The sequence below is a fragment of the Nannobrachium achirus genome (genome assembly GCF_963921795.1).
Source record: "Nannobrachium achirus genome assembly, chromosome: 20".
Classification (NCBI taxonomy): domain Eukaryota; kingdom Metazoa; phylum Chordata; class Actinopteri; order Myctophiformes; family Myctophidae; genus Nannobrachium; species Nannobrachium achirus.
The window spans coordinates 35133436-35156798 of NC_137827.1; the positions used below are offsets into that span (position 1 = coordinate 35133436).

The 23363-nt window shown below is 40.1% G+C and overlaps 1 protein-coding gene across 1 annotated transcript; it reads left to right on the forward strand.

Annotated features, from left to right (window-relative positions):
- Window positions 1–1073: 1073 nt before the first annotated feature.
- On the forward strand, window positions 1074–9923 carry rmnd1 (required for meiotic nuclear division 1 homolog; the record flags this gene model as incomplete). The annotated part of the gene is made up of 10 exons (XM_080750716.1): window positions 1074–1173; window positions 4192–4267; window positions 5158–5197; window positions 5372–5472; window positions 5643–5749; window positions 5847–5911; window positions 6082–6158; window positions 6930–7050; window positions 8959–9075; window positions 9733–9923. The coding sequence occupies 10 exons, from the start codon at window positions 1074–1076 to the stop codon at window positions 9763–9765; spliced, it is 837 nt and encodes a 278-aa protein (XP_080606842.1). The 3' UTR covers window positions 9766–9923.
- Between the last annotated feature and the right edge of the window lie 13440 nt (window positions 9924–23363).

Here is a 23363-nt window from a genome sequence, read left to right on the forward strand (position 1 = left end):
GGGGGTAAGTGGGGAACATAGAACCAGGGGAACATAGGACCTTTTTTGGGTAAGTGGGGAACATAGAACCTTTTTTGTGGGGCTAAATTGGGAACATAGAACCTGGGGAACATAGGTACGGTCTCTGAGTGACATGCGGCAAAAGTCGCCCAGATCGGGAATCGAACCGGCGACACCGGCAGGCATCAATCTATGTGCCAATGCCTATGTGGTATGCGCCTGGACCATTAGGCCAGTGGGTGCTGCAAATTAACAATAATTTTTAATAAAAATCTTCTCTTATATGGGGCCCCTAGCCTATCTTTTGGGGGGTCCGTGGGCTAAAAATGTCTATTTCAGGTCCATGACATGGAAATGTTTGAGAACTACTGCCTTATAGGTCTGTAACTCTGAGAGATATGGGGGTTCTTAAAATGAAACATTTGAGAACCACTGCTGTACTAGAGACCATAGGGGCACGATGGTATATGGCATTTACATGATGCAATATCAAAGAACTGACACCCTGTCTTTCCTCTCCTCAGTCCATGTTAAGATGCTTGTACGGACATTATGGTGCAAAGTTGGAGTTCCACGGCCTTTGGAGAGGAAATCCCTCCGTTCGTTTGCCCTTTCCAGTCTTTCAGAACCTGACCAGCATCACAAGTATGTATCTCAACCTTGGACTTCCTCAGCCTTGGCTATGACATCAGTGACCCTGCCTAGGAACTGTTACCCATGGCAATATTACGTAAGACAAGTTAAACAGGCTTTTCATGGGTCGCAGTGCCTCCACAGGACCTTATTGGCTGACCTTGGCATGTTTCTCAAATGCACACAGAGCGTGCAGACTACAAGGAAACGTCTGTATTCCACAAATCTTGCGAAAACGGTTTTAAAATCGGGTTTGAAATCAGCTGTACTGCCTGGAAAAAGGATTCCAAAAGGGCCTCGGACTAAACAACCGTCGAGAACCAATCAGCCTGAGGACAAGGTAATGCAGTCATCCAGCTTACGTGATACTGATCTTTTCTGCATTGCACTTTTTACTTGAATATTGATTCAGTCAAACCTGTCATCACCTGTAGGATATGATGCAGTGTATAGCATTTGCAACAGCTGATCAGTACCATCTGCCAACCCTTTGCCACGACCTGATGGGTCATGGTTTTCATGAAGTGGATTTGCCTAGAGGTAAGACTTTGTACATCATCCATAACACTTAGTTTAATGAAGATTTGACCGTGAAGTATGCAAAAGGGAAGCATGAACTGCCTGACAAACAGACCCACACACTCAGAGGCAGCTGTGCGTACATAATCTGACACAAACAGACAAACAACCACATACTGTACACACATTATGCACAAGGAACTGCACACACTGGATTTCCCCCACAGGATAGTTTACAGTTTAGGCATTTAGCAGACGCTTTTAATCCAAAGCGACTTACAATAAGCAGATACAAAACATCACAAGATAATATGTCAGTACATCAACAGCAATATAACAAGTGCAAATGGATATCTATCTAGAAAAAACACAATATAATCAAAGTTCTAAAAAAAACTAAAAACAAATGCTAACTATCTTCATGTATGGTCATTGATTTTCTGTAGTGCTAAGGGTTTAGGTGGAGTCTGAAGAGGTGAGTCTTCAGTCCACGGCGAAAGCTAGCGAGTGAGTCCGTTGTTCTAAGTGCGACAGGGAGTTTATTCCACAACTTGGGGGCCAGGAGGGCAAACTGTCTCGGACGAGTGGATTTTTGCACTGGAGTTTTTAGCGAGGGTTCTGTCAGCCTCCCTGTGTTGGCTGATCTAAGTGAACGGGTGGGGGTGTAGGCGTTGATCAGGTCTTGGAGGTATGGAGGAGCCATACCTTTGGCTGCTTTGAAGGTCAGCATCAGTGTTTTGTATTCAGTGCGGGCCGCAACCGGGAGCCAGTGGAGGCTGCGGAGAAGGGGAGAGACATGTGAGAACTTAGGCTGGTTGAAGACCAGTCGTGCCGCAGCGTTTTGGATCAGTTGGAGAGGTTTAAGTGCACATGCCGAGAGACCAGTGAGGAGAGAGTTACAATAGTCAAGTTTTGATATGACAGATGTCTGAATGAGGAGCTGGGCTGCCTCCTGGGTGAGGAAGGGTCTGATTTTACGGATGTTGTAGAGTGTGAACCTACAGGATCGGGTGACTGATGCAATTTGTGCCTTGAATGATAGCTGGCTGTCCAGGACCACACCAAGGTTTCTAGCAGTAGGAACTGAAGTCACCAATGCATTATCTATGGAAATAGTGAGATCTTGCATGGGGCAAGACTTAGCTGGGAAGAAGAGTAGCTCCGTCTTGTCCGGGTTCAGCTTGAGGTGGTGGGCTGACATCCACTGTGAGATGTCGGCCAAACATGCTCCAATGCGTTCTTCCACCTGGGTGGCAGAAGGGGGGAAGGACAAAAACAGTTGAGTGTCATCAGCATAGCAGTGATAGGATAGATTGTGAGCAGAGATTACAGCACCAAGGGATTTGGTGTACAGGGAGAAAAGCAGAGGGCCAAGTACGGATCCCTGGGGGACTCCCGTTTGGAGGGTTCGGGGGGATGATCTTAATAAAGGATCAATAAAGCTATCTATCTACACACTCAGAGGCAGCTGTGAATACATAATCACACACAAACAGAAACGTCCACATACAGATATACACACACATCACCTTAAAGACGGCACACATTATTATTATTATTTAAAGATGTGTTTTTGGCTTTTCTACCTAGGTGCACAGACCGCTACACCAGCATTATGGGCCCCATTATTATATTATTTAAACACATCTCACACACAGGCACCTAACAAAGACACCCCACAGTTTGCTATTGTTATTGTATTTTCATTGTTTCTATTTACGCTATTCATTGTTGTTTTCACTACTTGCTGCAATGTCAAAGAGCAGGAATTTTGATCAAAAAGGCTATCTCCCATCTTCAACTGGTGCAAAGTTCTGCAGCTCTTCTGCTCTTAAGAGACGCAACCATATTACACCTATGCTAGCTTCCCTTCACTGGTTGCTGGTGAGTTTCAGAATTGACTTTATTAAGATTCTACTGATGACTTGTAGCATCCCAGCTACATCTTAGATCTGAGCCTGAGTGAGCGCAGCCTCAGATCCTCAGGTAGGGTTCCCAAAACCTGTCTCATCACCATGGATGATCAGGCTTTTGGGGCCCAGCCACCTATAAGCTCTGGAATGCCCTGCCTGAGGATGTAAGGCTAGCAAAGTCAGTGTCATCTTTTAAATCACTTCTGAAAACACATTTTTATACCACGGCTATTCCACATTATTTCCTTGCACAATTTGTTTGTCTCAAATTATTTTGTGATTTATTGTTATTTTAACATTTTAATTTTAAATGACTATCCTCATGTCGGTATTTCATCTTCTATTATACGTTTTCGAAAAGTACTTTATATATAGTTTATTATTATTATAATTATTATTTGCACCTGTGCAGTGTTTGGGATGTTAAGGGTTAGGGTTAAGATTACTGTAATTCTTTATATCTGGGACTGCCCCAGTCCACCATCCACCGCTTACAGATGGTCCAAAATGCTGCTGCCAGACTGATAACCGGAACAAGGAAACGGGAACACATCACCCCTGCACTGATTAAACTCCACTGGTTACCCGTAAAGTTCAGAGTAGATTTTAAAGTTCTGTTATTTGTTTTTAAAGCTCTTAACGGACTGGCCCCCTCTTACCTCTCTGACATTATAAACTATCCCCCCGCTTCTAGGTCACTCAGGTCATCCACCCAGAAACTCCTCCAAGTCCCCCCGTCAAATCTAGTAACAAAAGGTGATCGGGCTTTCTCAGTAGCCGCACCAAGACTTTGGAACAATCTCCCACTTCACATAAAAGTCAGCCCCTCCATTGCAATTTTTAAATCAAATTTGAAGACCCACCTTTTTACCCTTGCTTTTAATATAGTATGATTTTATGTTGTTGGTGTTGCTTGAACTGTTTTTTCTTGTTTTTATTGATGCTGCTTTGGTTTCACATGTTCTGTAAAATTGCTTTGAAAACTGTTTTTATTTTTATTTTTTGCCTCTGGAAAGCACTTTGGGTCAACGGTTGTTGTTTTTAAATGTGCTATACAAATAAATTTGACTTGACTTGACTTGAAGTGTTCAACATTTATCCCATCATGTCACATTTCTATTTTCAGATGCTTCAAATAGTCTGTTGATCAGCACAGACATGGCTGCAAAGGCAGATGACGGTGCACTAATATTCTTCTTCAGGTAGACCTTTGTTTATATCCAGGGGCGTTACAAGGGGGGGGGGGGGGGGGGACTGAGTTACTAGGGCCCAAGGTGGAGGGGCCTTAATTATTTTATACTTTAGCTAGTTTATAGATCTGCTATTTTTTTAAAGTTGTGAAAATGTGTGCAAATCTTTGAATATATGTATTTTTTAAGCAAACTGACATTTTGCTTCTGGGGGGTACCTGGAACTAAATATTTTGAGATGGTGGTCCGTGGCCAAATGCATATAATGTTGGGGGTCCTTCACATGAAAAGGTTTGAGCACCACTGACATAGAAACATAGGTTTTTCAAAAAACCTTAGAAGGATTTGAAATATTCAAAGACTTTCACAAATTTTCACGACTTTTTTCAGAAATAGCAGATCTACAAGCTTGCAGTGAGCTTGTATATCTGCTATTCTTCAATAGTTAAAGTACCCAGGGCCCAGAATTTGGTCAGACACTCCTGTTTATATCCTAAAGGCTTTGATTCATACAGATGTCAAATCCTGTTGGAAACAAAACAGCGATTCCCAACCTGTGGGCCAGGGCCCACTGGTGAGCTGTGAGAACATTGAAAGTGGGTGCCCAAATAATTGTATATAATTTATATTTAAAAAAGTAATATTGTAATTTCTTTCTTTTAAAGCTTGAAAAAAGGGGGTTCTTTGTGCTACCGATAAATATTAGTAACTTAATATAGTATACATATTTAAGTTATTTCCACGGGTCCACCCAGAACACTTTCAAGTGGGCCCTGATCCAGAAAGGTTGAGAACCACTGGTGTAGATCATACAGCACAAAGGTCAGCGTTTTTTATTCTGGTTGTGTCTGGGATGACTTTTGGTCTTGTGATGGACTGACAAGGCTATTGTGCAATTTCAGGGAAGGTTCAGTAGTTTTCTGGAACGTTGAAGAAAAAACGGTAAGTAGAATATACTAATTACATTTGAAAACATTTCTATTTTGTTTTTTTGTAGTGTTTTTTTGTGTATTTTGTTTGTTATAGCAGTTGAATCTTTTTAAACCCCTTAAATATATTGGTCACCTGCTTTTCCTCACTGCAGCATGTTATGTTTTTGCCCCATTGTCTTCGCAGACGAAGAAAGTGATGAGAATATTGGAGCGCCATGAGATCCAGCCCTATGAGGTAGCGTTGGTCCACTGGGAGAATGAAGAGATAAGCTACAGAGTTGGAGAGTATGTTGTTTTGATCGCTCCTTGACGTACAGTACATGCTGGCCCATAAGATCTTTGCTTGATTTTATTTTTTTGTAATTAATGTATGTTGATCTTGAAAGTTAATCTTTGGCTCTTCCCTTTTGTCAAACTTGAAATGTGATTATTTATTAATTTATTTTCTTGTCTAGGGGGAATTCAAAGCTTGAGCGTGGTAATTTCTTCCTGAATGTTGAGAAGGATCAAGACGAAGCTGTGTTGGAGAAGTTTGCTTTCTCCAATGCTCTCTCTCTATCAGGTTAGAAGCTAGAGCACACAACAATGTGTAAAAACAAAATGCCATCTGGTGTACTGTACTTGTAACCTCAATGCTTTCTCTTTGTGTTCTTTATCAGTGAAGCTTGCTATATGGGAGATCTCTGTAGATAACTTTGTTGAGTCAATTCAATCAATCCCAGAGGTACAGTGTACACTTTAAAAGTGACCCGCCATACAATTATCAATAATTGATTATCTGTAATGGATTGTTTGTGCCTAGGCTAAGCACTGCATGTGGACTGAAGTTCACCTCGCCAATTATTACTGATTTAATTGCCTTATTTCTTCTTTCTTTTTCTTTTGACAAAATAGATGCTGAAGTCTGGTAAACGCGTTAAGTTGTCTCGGGCAGAGGTCATGCAGAAGATAGGAGAACTCTTTGCTCTAAGGTTAGTTCAGTATTCCCAGGATATCTATTTAGAGCATTTCTATTTTTTGGCTTCAACAACCAAATCCTTTGTATGTTTGGGTGTCACAGTATTGGCAAATAATTGCTTACACTTATTTTAACACGCTTTGAAGTGGCTTATCGTCGTTATCAGCCTAACAAGGGTGTCTTACGCTGTCAATACGCTAGACATCCTCCACCTACCATCAGCTCCCAGTACTTACGGCATCTTAATTACCCAAGCCGTGCCACTCATACAGTACGTTGAGTTGGCAGTGCACAGAACCTTGTTGTCTAAAGGCTAGGGCTCTACTGACTGAGCGACTCAGGCACTCAATTTGCAAGTGAGATATAAATAGTGAGAGATACGTTAATCAATAACAGGACATTAGGCACCAATTATTATGCCTACCTCAGCACAAGCGTAATTGCCACAAACATGATGAGTTTGAATCTGGCTCATAAAAATGTATCTGCCTCTTTTCAAATTATAATTAGTTAATTTGACATAAAAAACCTTCTGTTGATTGTCTTAAGTCTCTCATACTTATGGTATTGTCCCATATGTCAAACATCACCCACCTGGAACCTGTAAGTCGTCTAACAAATGACAGAAAACATCTCCAAACACTGCTGGAGATGACAACTATTTTATTTGTCTTGTGTAAATGTAACTTATATATCATACCGTTGGTAGCAATTGTCTGTTTATTTTTTCTCATTTAAAAGACCAAAGCTTCTTACAGTATCATGTTGTACTTTGAAACCACAGGCATTGCATAAACCTGAGCTCCGACCTGCTCATCACACCTGATTTCTACTGGGACAGAGAGAACTTGGAGCAGCTCTATGATAAGACGTGCCAGTTTCTCAGTATCAACCGCAGGGTTAGGGTGAGTACTGTTTACAATACCTACGATCTATGGTCATGGGAAAGCTGGAGGAGTCATGGAACGTTAAAGTAAAGTTTTCTAAGCCTTTAAAAGTTGTAAAGACTGACAAATGTCCCAAAAGTCTTGGAAATGTTTTTACCTGCTAAATGGGGTTACCCTTCTGAGGAAAGTAATAAACCTAATGGTGAAATTGCTGTCCATGGAAGTCTCATGTGATGGTTGTTGACGTCCAAGACAAGACCTGCTTAACAAATGAATGAATGCTTTGGCATGGAAGCAAAGATTGGTCATCGAGATTGTGCTACGCGTCGTCACGGAAAAGTCACGGAAATTTGATTATGAAAACGTTTTAGCGCCATGTTGCTATTCATTAGTCAAGGGTTGTCATTTCCTCAGTCATTGTGCAGCATCTCCACTGTATACAACTGTATATCTAACCTTGTGAGTCAGATGATCTGAGGAAGATCTCATGACTCCGTTTCTGAGCACGACAAAAGTTTTGGTTATAAAGCTACAGTATGTTGGGGCTTGCAGCAGGCAGTGCCGGTTCTAGGACTCAGGTGGCCCTATGCAAGATTATTTTAGGTGGCCCCCCACTGACGGATGCACGCGTACGCGTGCATCCGTCAGTGGGGGGCCACCTAAAATAATCTGCAGCAACAGATAAAAATGTTCTTTTTGGAGGCATATTGACATGCTCATGAATCAAGGCAGCCAGGCCTAGAATGAAGTTGGGGATTATGGGGAAGGAGGAAGGGGGAGGGCATATTAGAATAATAACGCTAGTTTTGGGATAGGGGATATATGACATATAATGTAACAATAGCTGTATTCCAATCCGAAGGGTTCGCACTTTGAAGTGCGCATTTGAAGGGCTATGACGTCACTGGTCACAGATCTACAAGCTCACAATGCGTTGCAACGCAAGGCATTGTGAGCTTGTAGATTGCTATTTGGCGCGGCCCAGTGACGTCATAGCCCTTCAAATGCGCACTTCAAAGTGCGAACCCTTCGGATTGGAATACAGCTAATATGTTTTTAAAAAAAAAGTCTTCCTGTGATGTGGCCCCCGCTTTGGTTGTGCCCCTAAGCGACCGCTTATATTGCTTATGCCAGGAACCGGCCCTGGCAGCAGGTCTGGGAACCACCAATCGGAATGAGCGATGGGTTCTAAAATTCATCACTGGTTTTACCGGCTAAATGTAATATTTAGTATGGGAAAAGAGTAATGTTTTGTTATGTGTCAAGGTGACTCCTAGAATAGAAAGACTAAAGCCAACATTTACCTTTTGGGGGCTGATGTTACCTTTGTTGGCAATTTGAATGATATTTTATCGTTTTTCCCTTCCATTTCTTAATGTTATTATGTTATATAATATGAATCTAATCTTTGTGACGAGTCTCATGGGCCCCTGGGAGAACTGGGCACTTGCTGTAACTAGACCTGTAATCAGTGTTAAGCCTGTTCAGTTGTGATAGATCAGCTCAATTGATGTCCAGCACACCTGAAACTGTGATCAGTTTGGCTGAGTGTCTCAAAGTGTACAGATCTCCTCTGCCCTTTTCATCCTCACATGTGCTTTGAGGAGCCTTTGCTTGTAAGTTTACATGCAATTATGCTCGCCAGCACACAATATTTATCGTCAATTAATGTCTGTCCCCACCATGTCTCATATGCATATATATATATATATATATATATATATATATATATATATATATATATATATATATATATTGACGCTTATTTTTTGCCATTTTTTTAAATCTTTAGGTAAGTCTAAATAGTCAAATTAGCTGGTACCGCCTGCGGTCGCTATACTCGACCTTAGGGAGTGTTACTTGTAATAGTCAGCAATCACTTATGTGATAGGATCTTAGCTTAACTTTCCTATTATCCTGTTTCAGGTTGTGAATGAGAAACTTCAGCATTGTACAGAACTGGCTGACCTAATGCGGAACCACCTCAGTGAGAAACACAGCTTGAGGTTAGAGTGGATGATTGTAATCCTCATCACCATAGAGGTAAGAACGACCAAATCACTTTACAGACACAGTAGGAATAGTGTTGTACATTTTATGTCCTTTATTTAGATTTGGGACAGAGGAAATAGGTGGAAAAGGAGGGCCACAAGGTTTAAACATATGCAACACAGTCTGAATGTAACCGGGACATAGTGATGTGACCAGATGCATCAATATTATGTGGTTGATGCATCGGTTTATTTTTCCTGCCCGTATCCTGTCTTCTTATGTGCTACAACCTGGGTGTTGTTTTGATTTTCTCTGCTCCATCAGTGACGATCTTCTTTGAGTATTTATTTATCCATCTAGAGAGGGTTTCTGGATTATAGATGGTATTTTTTAAGTGATGCCTTCCTTCACAGTCATTACAGTTTCAAGTATTTCAACATGGAAGCTGCGCTGTACAAGTCTTCTCCTGTTGACCCTTGATAACCTCTGTTGTGGGTTTAGCCTTGCCCAAGGGCATATAGTTTTTGAAGAATGGGATAGTGCTACTTGATCAGTTACTGTTACTTGTCTGTGTATTCCTATCAAGGGCTACACAGTATGAATTGGTAGCTTTCTTAAGCCACTAACCTCTAACACAACCTCAGTTTTTCTGAGGTTGTGTCCTTTATTGTACCTAATATGTGTTGTGTTGTATTGCTTTTATTGAAGGTCATGTTTGAACTTGCAAGAGTGATCTTCTGAAAGGCTCTACCACCACGTGTTCTGGACAGACATGGGAAATTATTAAATGTCTGTGAAGTTCATGTAAATACCTTTCCACACCAAAACATAAATGTTTCTTTCTGCAGATTTTTCACTTTATGCAGAAGATAATTCTGTGTGGTACAGTTTTAAGCTGTGATGTTTTAGCCTCGTAAATTTTGAATCAGAAGGCAGGAGGACTCAGGAGGAGTCTAGTTTGCTAGGCTAGTGATATTTGCCATTTGTTTTGAGTTGAATATGTGAAAGTTATTCTTGATTTTCACCTTGAATGTATTTGTATGTTTTTGGAGTGTTAAATGTATTTTATTTATATGTCCAGCCATACAATGTGTCATATAATGTACAATAATGTGTGAGTCTCTTGGCCAGAGCTTGACATTCAGTTTCCAAAATAAGTCAAGAGGGATGTTGAGAGATATTTGCCTTATTTTTTATCTAAATTTATTTAAAAAAATATGTTTCAATCTTTTGATGTAATTTGAAATGAGAAGGTTCAATAAATATAAGTATTTCAGTGGTGGAAGTGTTGTTTGCTTGTAAATAATGGTACTATTTGCCCTGAAATCACGCTCGCTTATCTCCCGATTAGGGAGTCTTACTGGTAATATGGAAAATGTACTTGTTAGCAATAGGGCATTTGCAGTAGGCGTGGTTTACTGGTGCCACTAAAACATCTCCCATACATTTTTCCCATAGATTTTTTCAAAAGTATTTATATAATTATTAATTATTTTAAGCCTAGGATCGGGCTATTCAGGATGCTAGTGAATCATGACCACGAAACATATATATTTTATTATTAGTATTATTTTCACAGAATCAAAGTTTTTATGATCATGATTCACCAGGATCCTGGATGGCTTGATTCTAGGCTTAAAATACTTGATATAAATATTTTTGTAAAAGTCTAAGGAGAAAATGTACAGGAAATGTTTTGTGGCACCAGTAAACCACACCCACTGCTATGCCCTGCTAGGCTCCTCATAATTTTGGCAATGCAAGAAATACTCAAACGTGTTCAGATAGTTGTTTATTCAAATAAAATTACTATGACTTACATTTGATTTTATCAACATTTTTGAAATATGTATAAACACACCAGTAACTTATGGCATTTAGTTATTAGTTACATTATGTAATTTCAGCAGGATTGTCATTTTCTACAAATGTCAATTTCATAACTGATACAAAATATCAAAAGGAGGAAAAGCAGCCAAGTCAAAGGCCTCTCCTATTGTAAAATGCCTCATTGACCTGTTCCACAATCTCATTGCTACTGGAAGCACAGCAAGTAATACAGGCTAGAGCAAATAGGAGATATAACTGGTACAATCAAGCTGCCATCATTGCATTTAAGGCTTTGTTGATTAAATATTAATGATACATCTTAAAGATTGCTATGTATACACTATGCATGTGTATCATGTTTAAAAAATACTTTTGAGTATTACATTTCTGTTTAAACAGCTTTGCGCCATGCCAGCTAAGCAGTCAAACATTTGTCAGCATGCTGTTGATGTAAATTGTGGAACAGTAGAACTTGAACGAATAAAGATACATATTAAACACAATTCTGTCAGTCCATCATGGTGCAGCTTCAAAACAGTCATGTTATCTAACAGTCATGTTATCTAATACACTACTAATAAACTATCTGTGTATGTGTGTGTGTGTATTGTAGAGCATTGCCAAAAATGGATCTGAAACAGTTCACCATAAAACATAGTATGGATAGCAAAAATGAACACAAGATTATTTTTCTTTACAAATACTGCATACACTTCACTGGACCGTGAGGATGAAAACATGAGACATATCTGTAGTTCCTGAAACATGTAATAGGGCTGTACCAGACCAGTCTTGAGGCCACTTTCAAGATCACATTCTGATGATTTCAGACTCGCCAGTGTAATTTTAGGATTTTCTGCTGCTTTAACTTTAGGTATAAAGGCACTATTTCAGTTTTGGTTAATTCTCTGATTTATTATTTAATTACGTACATAACTTTTGACACTTCATATTTCAGTCTTGACTTGGTCTCACTATAGGTGGTCTCAAATACAGCCCTAAAATTACGGATATGCATACTGTTATTGATTATAATTGCACTGCATTAGCAAATACAATTGTGTGATTGTATTAAAAGAGTACACTGTGCAGAACCGCATTGCCCTCCAACATGACACTGCTGAAGCCAAATACTATGTATACCCCCTGAGAAGATGAGTAATTGAGCACTTCAGGTCACTGCTTCGTCTACTCTGTCTTCCACTCAAAAAGTCCACCATTTGAATAAAAGTCATTAAGATTTATAGAAACTATTTTACAAAGAGGAAAACATTTTTAGTATTAGGGATGACTGAATGTAATGCCATCCCCTCCTTCAGCTGTCCTCCAATGACGATTTCCCTCTGTTTTAGAGGCCTGGAGACGTGCTGTCTTTTCAATTGTCCAGCCTGCAAAATAATACAAGGAACAGAGGAACAACATTATTTTATTTGAATTTGATTATAGATATGATGATTATAGATTATATATATGTGTGTGTGCACACACACACACACACACACACACACACACACACACACACACACACACACACACACACACACACACACACACATATATGTGGTAACGATATAGTAACTGCATCGAAATATCGTTTTTAACTTAAAAAATCTAAGTATATCGAAATGAAAACAGCTAAAATCGAATCGTATCGTTTTATTTTGTATCGTATCGAATCGGCAGTGCAAAGAATCGATTGTATCATACTACCTACTTGTGCATTGTATTTAGCATTTTTTAGAAGAAAAAATAAAAAGGAGGGGTTTAATTACTTTTCCTTTCCATATACTGTAGCTACACTGGTCTATCGATAAATGTGTGTAATCTCTGGGTTCATGTCAAGGTGCAGGTTTGTCAATATACAATGTTCATGTATTTGGCAGATCATCATTGTTTACTTATTTATATCCATAATAATACATTCCCTTAAAAACCTGCACTATCCACTGTGTGTGTGTGTGTATATATACAGTGAGTGTATATATATATATATATATATATATATATATATATATATACCTGTATGTATGTATGTATATATATATATATATATATATATATATATATATATATATATATATAATAGGACAATATACTGTAACACAGGACTTACAGGATTGTGACACTAGAGCTGGATGGAATTAGTCCGCTTCCATGGTAGAGATTGCTGTCTCTTTTGCGGGTGCAATTTCAAGAGGCTCTAAGGCCATGGCAAACTCTTCTTCACTCTCACAACTAATTTCAATGGCTCGTACTATCTGGGCTGTTTCTTCTTGTCTCGGTTCTTCCTGTGTGTGACAATACTGAACCACATTATCATGATCCAGTATATCTTTTTCCGATTGGTCATTTTCCTTCTGACCTTCTACAGATTCCGCAGCTTTAATCCCTGTCCCCCTTTGATCACAGATATCTTCCTCAGCATCCAGCCAAACATCCTTTTCAGGTTCCTCCTCTGTTGGTTGCATAGGCTGCACTGTCTCAATTATTTGGACACAGGTTTCGGCCAGCATTGGTGGATTCAAGACTTTTTGTTCTTTTTGTTCAGTAACTTGATCTATTGCCACTGTTACTGGTTTGATTGTTTCCAATGCCTGGACACCAATCTCAGACAGCTCTGGTTGGTTCATGATCACAGGTGTTTGCACTGAATTTGTCTCTTGTATTAATTGTACTGTTTCTGTTGTAAATTGAGACAGTAATGGTTGACTGTAGATCACAGCACTCTCTTGTGGTGCTTCTTGACTTATGGATTCAGTGGTTTCCGTTGCCTGGACAGTAATGTCAGATAGCTCTGGTTCATTCAGGATCTTGGCTGTTTCTGTTGACTTTGTTTGTTGTACTAGTTCTACTGTTTCAGTTGTGTGGGTGCAAAGTTGAGACAGTACTGGTTGACTGTATATAACAGCTCTCTCCGTTGGTGCTGCTTGCCTTACCAGTTCTGTGGTTTCCATTGCATGGAAAGCAACCTCAGATATCTCTGGCTGCTTCTGGTTCTCTCCTCTTTCGGTTACTTCTGTTTGTTTTGGTTCGGCTGATTCTGTCACTTGGACAGTAGCTTCAGACTGCTCTGGAACCAGGGTCTTGTCTTGTTCTGTATTGTCTGCTTGTCTATTTGGTTCTATTTTCTCTGTTGCCTGAACCCCGACGTCAGACACTTCTGTCTGTTTCATGGGTTCAGTTATTTCTGTTACAGGTGGTTCAGGGGCTGAATCCCTTGTCTTCCCCCCAAACAGTTTGCTAAGTTTAGATACTAAAGAAAGGCTAGAAGGTGCCTCCACATTGTCTAATGATGGGCTTAATCCAGAGCTTTGGGGTACTACTAGTTCAGCGTTGCTTGCTTTATCCACCTCATAAGAGGTGGCTGGAGGTGTGTCCTCTTCCACGACAACATCCTTAATTTCCCCCTCAACGAATGGCTCTGGTGTACATTGTGAATCTTCTGCTGCATCTACATCAGATTCCTTTTGTAGCTCAATTGTAGCTTCCTCTTTGTGTGCATCAATGGAGGCAAGGGTTTCTGCTTGTCTTTCACCAGTAATGTCCCTTGATTCACTTTCAGATATTTCACAAGATTGAGCAACTATAGGTTCATTTACAACCTCTGGCAAGTTTTGCTTTTCATGTGGGATGACTCCCTGAGCAATAGTAAGCTTATTTGCCTCATCAGTTATCTCCTCTTCAGTCTGTAAAGTAGCAGAGAGTTTATCTACCTCATCTTTAATATCTTTAATATCATTGCAAATGTCTATCACTCCTGTAGCATCTATTACTCCTACATCAAGAATTGACTCAACACCTGGCGTGACTGATTTCAGGTCAACATCCACCACTTGCACTTGAATTATATGATTGTCTTCAACCTGTTGTGATGGCACATGCATCATCACAACCTCGTCGCTCTCTTGTGCTGATGTAGCCACGTCATCTTTCAAACATGGTGGTAAATCACTCACACGTTCGTTTGCCTCTTGGGACTCTATTTCAGTTGCCACAACCTCTGTCAGTGGTTCAATGATATCAGATGTGTCAGCTATTTCAGCATCAGGCATAGAAGCCATCACATCTATTACATCACAAGTTAGTGCTTGCATCACTGGGGCATTCACCACTTCCACAGCCTCCACCGCAACATCTGGGAAGTCAGTTTCTTTTTCACCCTCAACATTGACTTCAGTTAGATGTGCTACCTGTAAGGGTTCATCTGCTGCTGAGGCAGAGACATTTTCAGTGTCGGACACTGGCATATCTTCAGAAATAACAGGCTTTTCAGAAATAACAGGCTTTTCAAACACTGTAGCACTACTTGCCACAGAAATGTCTGTGGCAGAGTTAACAGTTACTGTGTGCAACTCATTTGCCACATCAGCTATTTGTCCTTCATCCACAACTAGGACCTGTAGTGGAACCTGTTCTATGACATTCTCTTTTTCCATAGATACGTGCTCTGTTAGAATTGCAGTTTTATTTTCAATGTCATCTTTTACTGAAGCAGTAACATTTTCTCCACAGGTTTCTGGGATGTCTTCAGATAAAACTTGCTGCTCAAGCACTTTAGCCCCACCTGGCTCGGAATTCACAGAAGCAACAGGGACAGTGGTTATTTCTTGCAACTCATCGATTACTTCATCCTTTATTTGTGCATCCTTTATTTGTGCAAACTGTGGTACACCAATCTGATCCTCTTTCATCTCTACCATTTGTTCTGTCTGAAACTCAGATTCCTTCTCAAGTTCAACACTAATACCGCCTAAATCTTCAGGGGGTACTTGTGCAACTGTGGGTGTCTTTAACTCAGTGTTGACTTCAGCCATGACATCAGCATGCACCCCTTCTGCAGCTTCCATCTTAGCACCTGACAGTTTGCCTTCCTTCACCTCAACATTGACTTCAGTGATATGCGCTTCCTGTATGGGCTCATCTGTAACTGAGTCGATTGCATTGTCAGGGGCCGGTATGACTTCTGATATCACCTGCTTTTCAAGAACTTGAGCACTACCCTCCTCTGTTAAAGTGGCTACTTGAAGTGATGTTAATGCCTGTACCTCACCCACCGCCTCAGCTGCTTGGTCTTCATCCTCAACTTCTGCAACAACTGCATGTTGTGGGACTTGTTCAAGGGCTTTGTCATTGATCTGATCTTTTTCTTCAGGAGCTTGTGCCATATGCACCACATTTTCACCCACAGTTCCATATTTTACAGCAGTTGTTGAGTCCACTTCATGAGAGTCCACCTCAGTGGATATTATTTCTCCTTGATTTACTGTAGCCATGTCAACATGTTCATTTTCCGGCTCTGTGGTGGCAGCATCATTTACTTTATCCATAATTTCTTCCTTCACACTTTCATATATCTCTGAAACGTCAGCCGGGTGTACTTGATCTACAGAAATTGCAGCAGTATCAAATTCTTCAGTTGTATCTTCTGAAATTGCTTCTGTGACTTCAGATACACTTTCTGACTGGGGTCCACCAATTTCAACTACTGCATTAACGTCTTCTGAAGTGGGGGCTTCTGATTTGTGCAATGCTTCTGTATTTGTTGTTTCTTGAGGAGCGACAGAACCATCTTGTGCACATGGTGCCACAGCATTTGGGTTTACATAGATGGCTTCAACAACCTCTTGTAGGAGAGCCTCTGTTTCCATAACATCATATTCTGCTGGTACTGGTGTTGCGTTGCCAGATGTTTTTGAAGACTCTGTCAGCTGGGAGACTGCTGATACCATCTCGGTTTCATCTGTCTGTGTGCTGTCTACAGGCTCTGGTGCAGTAATGGCTTCAGATGTCAGCTCAATGATATCCTCTGCTATAGTGTCATCTCTTGCTGCTTCCTCAGCAGCTTGAGTTGTCATGCTTTCCTCAATAACGCCTTCTTCAGGAATGTCACTGAGTTGCTGATGTTTGCTTATTTCTGTCAGATCCTCAAACTCTTCATTCAAAGTAGGAATTGCAGATGACTGATTTTTTAAAACAATGTCACTTTCTTCACCCTTTCCTATCTCAGCTACCACTGGCTCATTAGGGAGAGCTGCTTCATGTGTCTGCCTGGAGAGGTCTTGCTGGGATTCAGATTCTTTTGCTTCAGGTGTGTGACTTTCTATTAGTGCCTGAGTTTGTACTTGATCCTCTGTGTCGAACTCAGACAAAGGAACCACAGCTGGAGTCTCAGAGTCTTCATCATCTGATACCTCTCCCCTATCGGCTTCATCTGAGGATCTATGCTCATGTTTTTCAATAGACTTCCTCTTTTTGCGTCCTGGGAGGAGGTTCTTTAATGAGAAGGAGGATTCATCCTTATTCATTTCACTATCAGATGGTATGTGCTCTTTTCTTTCCTCTTCGGCTTTCCGTTTGGGGGTCATGAGTCTTTTAAGGGATTTCCAAGTTGAACTTCCATCATCTTCTGAAGGGCTTCCTGCTTGGTCAGGGGAAGAGGCTAGATGCCCATCACCCTCCTGAGAACTTTCTAGAGGAGACTCTGCAGTGTGTCTTGATTCACTGTCAGGCCTGTGTTCCTCCCCTTCATTCTTGGGTATTTCCTCCTCAGAATCAGATGTTTTTCGACTCCTTCTCCTTCCAGATCCACATAGGAATGCCTCCCATGTGGCTTTCTTTGTGTCTTCTATGTTGGCATCGGATATTTGTCCTTCTTCACTTGGCTTGGGCTCCTCCGGTGAACCTGAGGTTACTGCCTCCTCATCACTGAGGGAGGGTCTTTTCATATGTTTCTTGGGGGTGACAAGTTTTTTGAAGGAAGCCCAGGTACCATCTTCCACTTCTCCTGCCTCTTCAGGGTAACGTGCAGGACTCTTACCCCTCTGATTTCCTGACTCAGTAGATGACCAGAGGTGATCAGAATCATGCTCACCAGAGTCAGTCAGCTTTGAATCACTTGATCTTCTTCCTCTCTGCTTTTTGGAGGCTTTCTTAAAACTAGACCCAGGAAGCAGCCTTTTCAGCGGACTACTTTGAACTTTGACTTTCTCTTGAGAACTCAGGAGTTCTTCAACTTCAGGAACATCTGTTTTCATTGTAGAGTCCACAGGTGTGATTTCCACTTTAAGATCACTTTCTTTTTCTTCCTCCCCAGCTGTAGCTGCCTCAACAGTGATGTCTTTGATCTGTTCTTGGTCTTGCCCATCTCCTTCTGTCTTTTCTGCATCGTCCTGTGTCCCCATGTCTAAAAGTTCTTTCTCCATCACCTCATCTTTAGCTTTTTCCTGTTTAATGGGCTTTTTCTTCTTCTGCAAACCGGCAAATATTCCTGTAGTAAAAAACCTTTTAATGGGAGACATGACCTCATTTTCATTAGGACTGGTGGATGATGGTTGGGCTTCCTCTGGCTCTTTTTCGGGATGCTCTGCAGGTGTTGCATCCCCTTCGCCTGCAGAAGTTTCTGATGTTGGTGCCTCAGCAACCTCATGGGCTGAGGTTTCTTCATTAGCCTCTGTTGTTTCTGTGACCTTTTCCTCAGCATTGTCCTGATACTCCCATGATGTCATGTCTGTCATGGTTGGACATGTTGTTGAATCATTGTCAGGGGTATCCTGGGCCACGTTAACGGTGTCTCCAATCTCATCACTTGTTTCCTCAGTGGTGTCCTTGGCATCATTTATGTCTATTTCCTCTGGTTCAGTGGATACATCTGATGGTACTTCAGCCTTTGTGCCTGAGGTTTTCTTAACTGTCAATTTCAATCCAATATTACTAAAAAACCTCTTAAAGTCTTCATTGATTTTATTCAGCTTCACCTCAGTTTCAGTCATATTTGGTGGTGCTGCCTGGTCGGTATCAACTGATTCCTTCTCAATTATCTCAACATTTTCTAATGGTTTTTCATCTTCATTGTGCACCATCTCTGGAACATCTTCTTTTGGAGGTACAATGACTGACTGAGTCTCACAGACTGTGGAAAGAAAACAGAATTTGAACTATTTTTCAGTCCCAATATCAATGGATTGCAATGTATGTATTTGAGACTATTGTGAAAATCTATCAAAAGACAATATATTTTAAATGTGTGCTCCTTGGAGCACAGGTCTCCGCCAGGCCAGGTTGTCTACCCCAAAATTTCGGAATGGAATATGAGAAATCTGACTGATGTGTCTTGATGACACATTGTGTGACACAGTGTTCAGAATTGTGACCTACTTGGCCTACTGGGAGTGTGCGTTCAAAGTTTCTCAATGTTCGGAGAGCAGTGCTTAAGGCATTTTGTGCTAGAATTTGAAAGCCAATCATAGTCTATCAGACAGATACAGTACATCTTAATCACATGACTAGAGAGATGGTGTATCAATTTTACATCTTAATCGCATGACTAGAGAGATATGGTGTATCAATTTTACATCTTAATCGCATGACTACAGAGATATGGTGTATCAATTTTACATCTTAATCGCATGACTACAGAAATATGGTGTATCAATTTGGGTGAGATTTGGACAGAATTGTTTGGAGTTGTAGAAAAGCGTGTGTTTTGCAAATAAACGAAACAAGGTGGAACACTTGTGAGGTGGAAATGGGCGTGGCTTGTATGGGGAGTTGCGTAATGAATCCAAGAGAAAATAATTTAGATTGTGTGACCTACGGTTCAAGATGCAGTACATTCATGAAACCACCTGCTGATCGGCTGTCAGCATTAAGCAATGTTGTATAGGGGTATAGCCCAGGCAAACTAGCTCATTTTGGACCTAAAAGTCTAATTAATTGTAACAGATTATTTTTCTTCACAGACCATTTATATTAAGTCACCAGAACACCATACAAAAAATAAGAAATCCTTGTCGTGGAAAAATGTTTAATTGGCATCAGTCCAAAATGGCCGCCACATAGTCAAAAAGCCTTATAAAATTATGGTGAGTCGAGTTTTCATTCATCTGAGATTTCATTTAATTTCTAAGTACATTGAGACATTTTTGACATTTTTGAATCATTACAGAACTAGACTACAGGATGTTATTACAAGATAGCAACTAGCATTTCACATCAAAGTATTGTAACAGATTTTCACCACACATCATTTCTATGAGGTGTCCAGAACAACATACTAAAAGTCCTTAGACATAAATATGTTTAATTGCCATCAATCCAAGATGTCCATCAATTAAAGCCATATAAATTTAGTAAACAAGTCCAATTTTCATTCCTGAGATTCAACTGACTTCCAAATACATTTTTGAGGAAAGGAATGAAATTAGACTCACCATGAATTTATTTGGCTTTTTGACAATAATTGGTGGATATGTTGTATTGATGCCAATTAAATATATTTCAGAAACTAGGATTCCTTAGGACTTTTAGTATGTTGTTCTGGACACCTCATAGAAATTATGTATGGTGAAAAAGGTTCTGTTACAATTACTTTGATGTGAAATACTAGTTTGCTAACTATCTAGTAATAACATCCTGTAGTTCTGTTATATTGATTAAAAAATGTCTCAAATGATTTTTCCTTACGTCTAATATATATTTGGAAATCAACTGAAATATCAGACGAATGAAAACTCGACTCACTATCATTTTATATGGCTTTTTGACAATGCGGTCATATTGGATTGATGCCAGTTATATAGACGTGGTCTGTGAAGAAAAAAGATCTGTCAAAATTACTTCGATTTTGAGGTCCAAAATGGGCTAGTTTGCCTGAACTATACCCCCTGTAAAAGAAATTGCTCAATGCTGACAGCCGGTCAGCAGGTGCTTTCATGAATGTATGTATATAGACAATATTTTAGGCCAATAAAAAAATCTATATACCAAATTTCCCACCCCACCTCAGGGACTGCTGGCAAAAACGTGAATCTGCCTATTATAGCTGCACCATGAGGCGATTAAAAAACGTTGCCTATTGGAAATGTGCATGCAAAGTTTCACAGCAATCTGACGCTGGGTTCATGATTTGAGGCATTTTGTTCAAAATGGGCCACTCCTTTGAAAGACAAAATTGGACGGACCCTTCTTGATCCCATGACTACAGAGATAATGTGTACCAATTGGCATGATTATTGGACAGAATATGTAGTAAGTAATATTAAAAAAGGCTTTGCAAAAATCGGTTTACTGGTGGTACTATAACAGGCCCATGTGAAAAGAGTTCTGCTCTGGCCAGGGAATGTGCATGCAAAGTTTCACGACGATCAGACCAAAGGTGCAGGTCCGGAGATTAGCTGCTCACAGACAGAATGACACACACACACGGATGGAAGGGCGGTCAGGGGTGCAAACGTTCGGCCTGGTGGAGACATATGCATTCTTGAAATTACCATTACTATGTGTACTCACCCTCTACAAAAACTTCATCTTCACTATGACTGTTAACTTCTGCCGTGACCTCTGTTGTCGGGATGTCTGCTTTCGAATTGAGCCCAGAGATCTGCCCATTATTTTGCAGAGACTGAAAGAAAGAGAAAGACAATATGTAAGATTTAAGCTTTGTTCTTGTGTTTTAACTAACATGGATTTGATGGTGGGGAAAACAGAAATGTTTCATTAAAATAACTAATTCTAATAAGTGTTTCAAGATTTTCCAAGAGCAGTTTACCTTTAAAAAAATAACCACTTCAGCTTAAATGTTTTAAATTGTTTGCTATTTTTCTTAAATGTATTCATATATTATTCCAAGGTATCTTGTGTTTCCATGGATATTTATTTAATTCCAAGGAATATTCAAGTACTGCCTATGTATTTAGGTGATTCTGAACTTGTCTTTGTTGCTGTATTTTGTCCTTTGTACAGTCATGCAGGCAGACAAATACAGTACATAGACATTTGGGTGGTTCTGATACATTTAATTAACACAGACATGTGATAAGCAAAAATGTTTTACACATGTCCATTCAAGACACGTGTGGCTGGTATTCAGTGCTTTCACCACTGAAGGACATAAACTACCACCTGCCACTGGGTACAGTACTAATGTAAGAGAAGGATAGAGTCTGCAACACTGGTAATACTCAGCTCTGTTTTATTGCGTCAACGTTTCGATCCGTTTGGAAAGGTTGAAGCAATAAAACAGAGCTGAGTATTACCAGTGTTGCGGACTCTATCCTTCTCTTGTATTGCCGTTTGTCCAGCACCTGGGCTAGATTGGATTTGTGCATGCACTATCACCCCTACAGTACTAATGTACTCATTTCCTGGATGGTATTCATCATGAATGAATCAGCTTTCCTGCCAATTATCAAATTCTGAGATTTGTCTCATATCTGGCAATACCATACTGCACCATGACAACAATTACACATGGCAGTCTGCTATGATTATGTTCATCATAACTTTGGTGTCATGCACAAACTTCAGGAAACACAACCATGGGTGAATAACAACCATGGGTGAATAATGGGAAGAATACAGGTGAAAGCATGCAACCTTGTGGGACCCCATCCCAGTACTATTAAGAATAGTTATTCTAGTGACCTACATGTTAACAGCTTGGGGATATTTAGATCCAGATACACGGTTGGGCTGATGTTAATTTTGGCCAGTTTCATAAAAAGCAGAGGCGGTGAGACAATAGTCTGTCCATAACTGTAGTCCCAGGTTTTCAGATGATGATAGCATACCGGGTTCATTTTCCCATAGCTTTGTTTGATTTACTCAGCAGCAGGTTTTAACTGGAAACACTTATGACACCTGTGTTTACAGTTCAAATATGCTGCTGAGCCAATCAAATGATGCTGCATGGGGAAAGTAAATGGAACAGGGAAATGGGTATGCCACCTTGTGAAAACTGGGACTACAGTTATGCACAGAGCCTATTAAAAGCTTAGCTCAAATCTACAAATAGAACTCCTGCATAGCATTAACTGCCCTCCAGATGTCTGAGAACATTATTAAACTAAAGTTATTCAAATCATGTTAAACTAATCTTGCAATGCAATTCATTCTAAGTGTGGTACTGTAAGTAATTGGGTTATATACGGTATGTGACCTGACCAACCACTTATATGTTATGCAGTATACGTGACCAAGCACTTGGTCATGTCTGATCAAGTGCAGATATTGTCTGGCATGTTTAGGCCTATCTGTTGTTCTGCTGGTCTGAGTGAGGAACCAGAAGTAACGATTTTTTTCCACGGTCATTGCATGATAACATGTCTCAGAATCACACCTTTACCATGCAAACAAAGTGGATTCTGACGATATATAAAAAGTGCTTTCACATTTTGCCTATTTCACATACTAAATGTATACGTCGTCATCGTCACTAGGTGGTGACCTATACATTTCTATGGCATTAGAGATTTAAAATTCACTAGCATTTCACATAGCCAGAAACAAGGGAAGCTAGCGGTGTGTATAATTGAGCTGCATGGCTCATCACCTTACACCGTCTTGTACTGGGTTTAAATGTTGTTTTTGTATTTTAAGTGACCTCTGACATATTTGTGGACAGAGTGAATACATAGGCAGACAGACAAAAATTACCAAATTTCTACTATACTCATACTCATACTATACAGCAATTAAACTAAGTAGGAGATGCCTAAAACGACTGTTTTGCC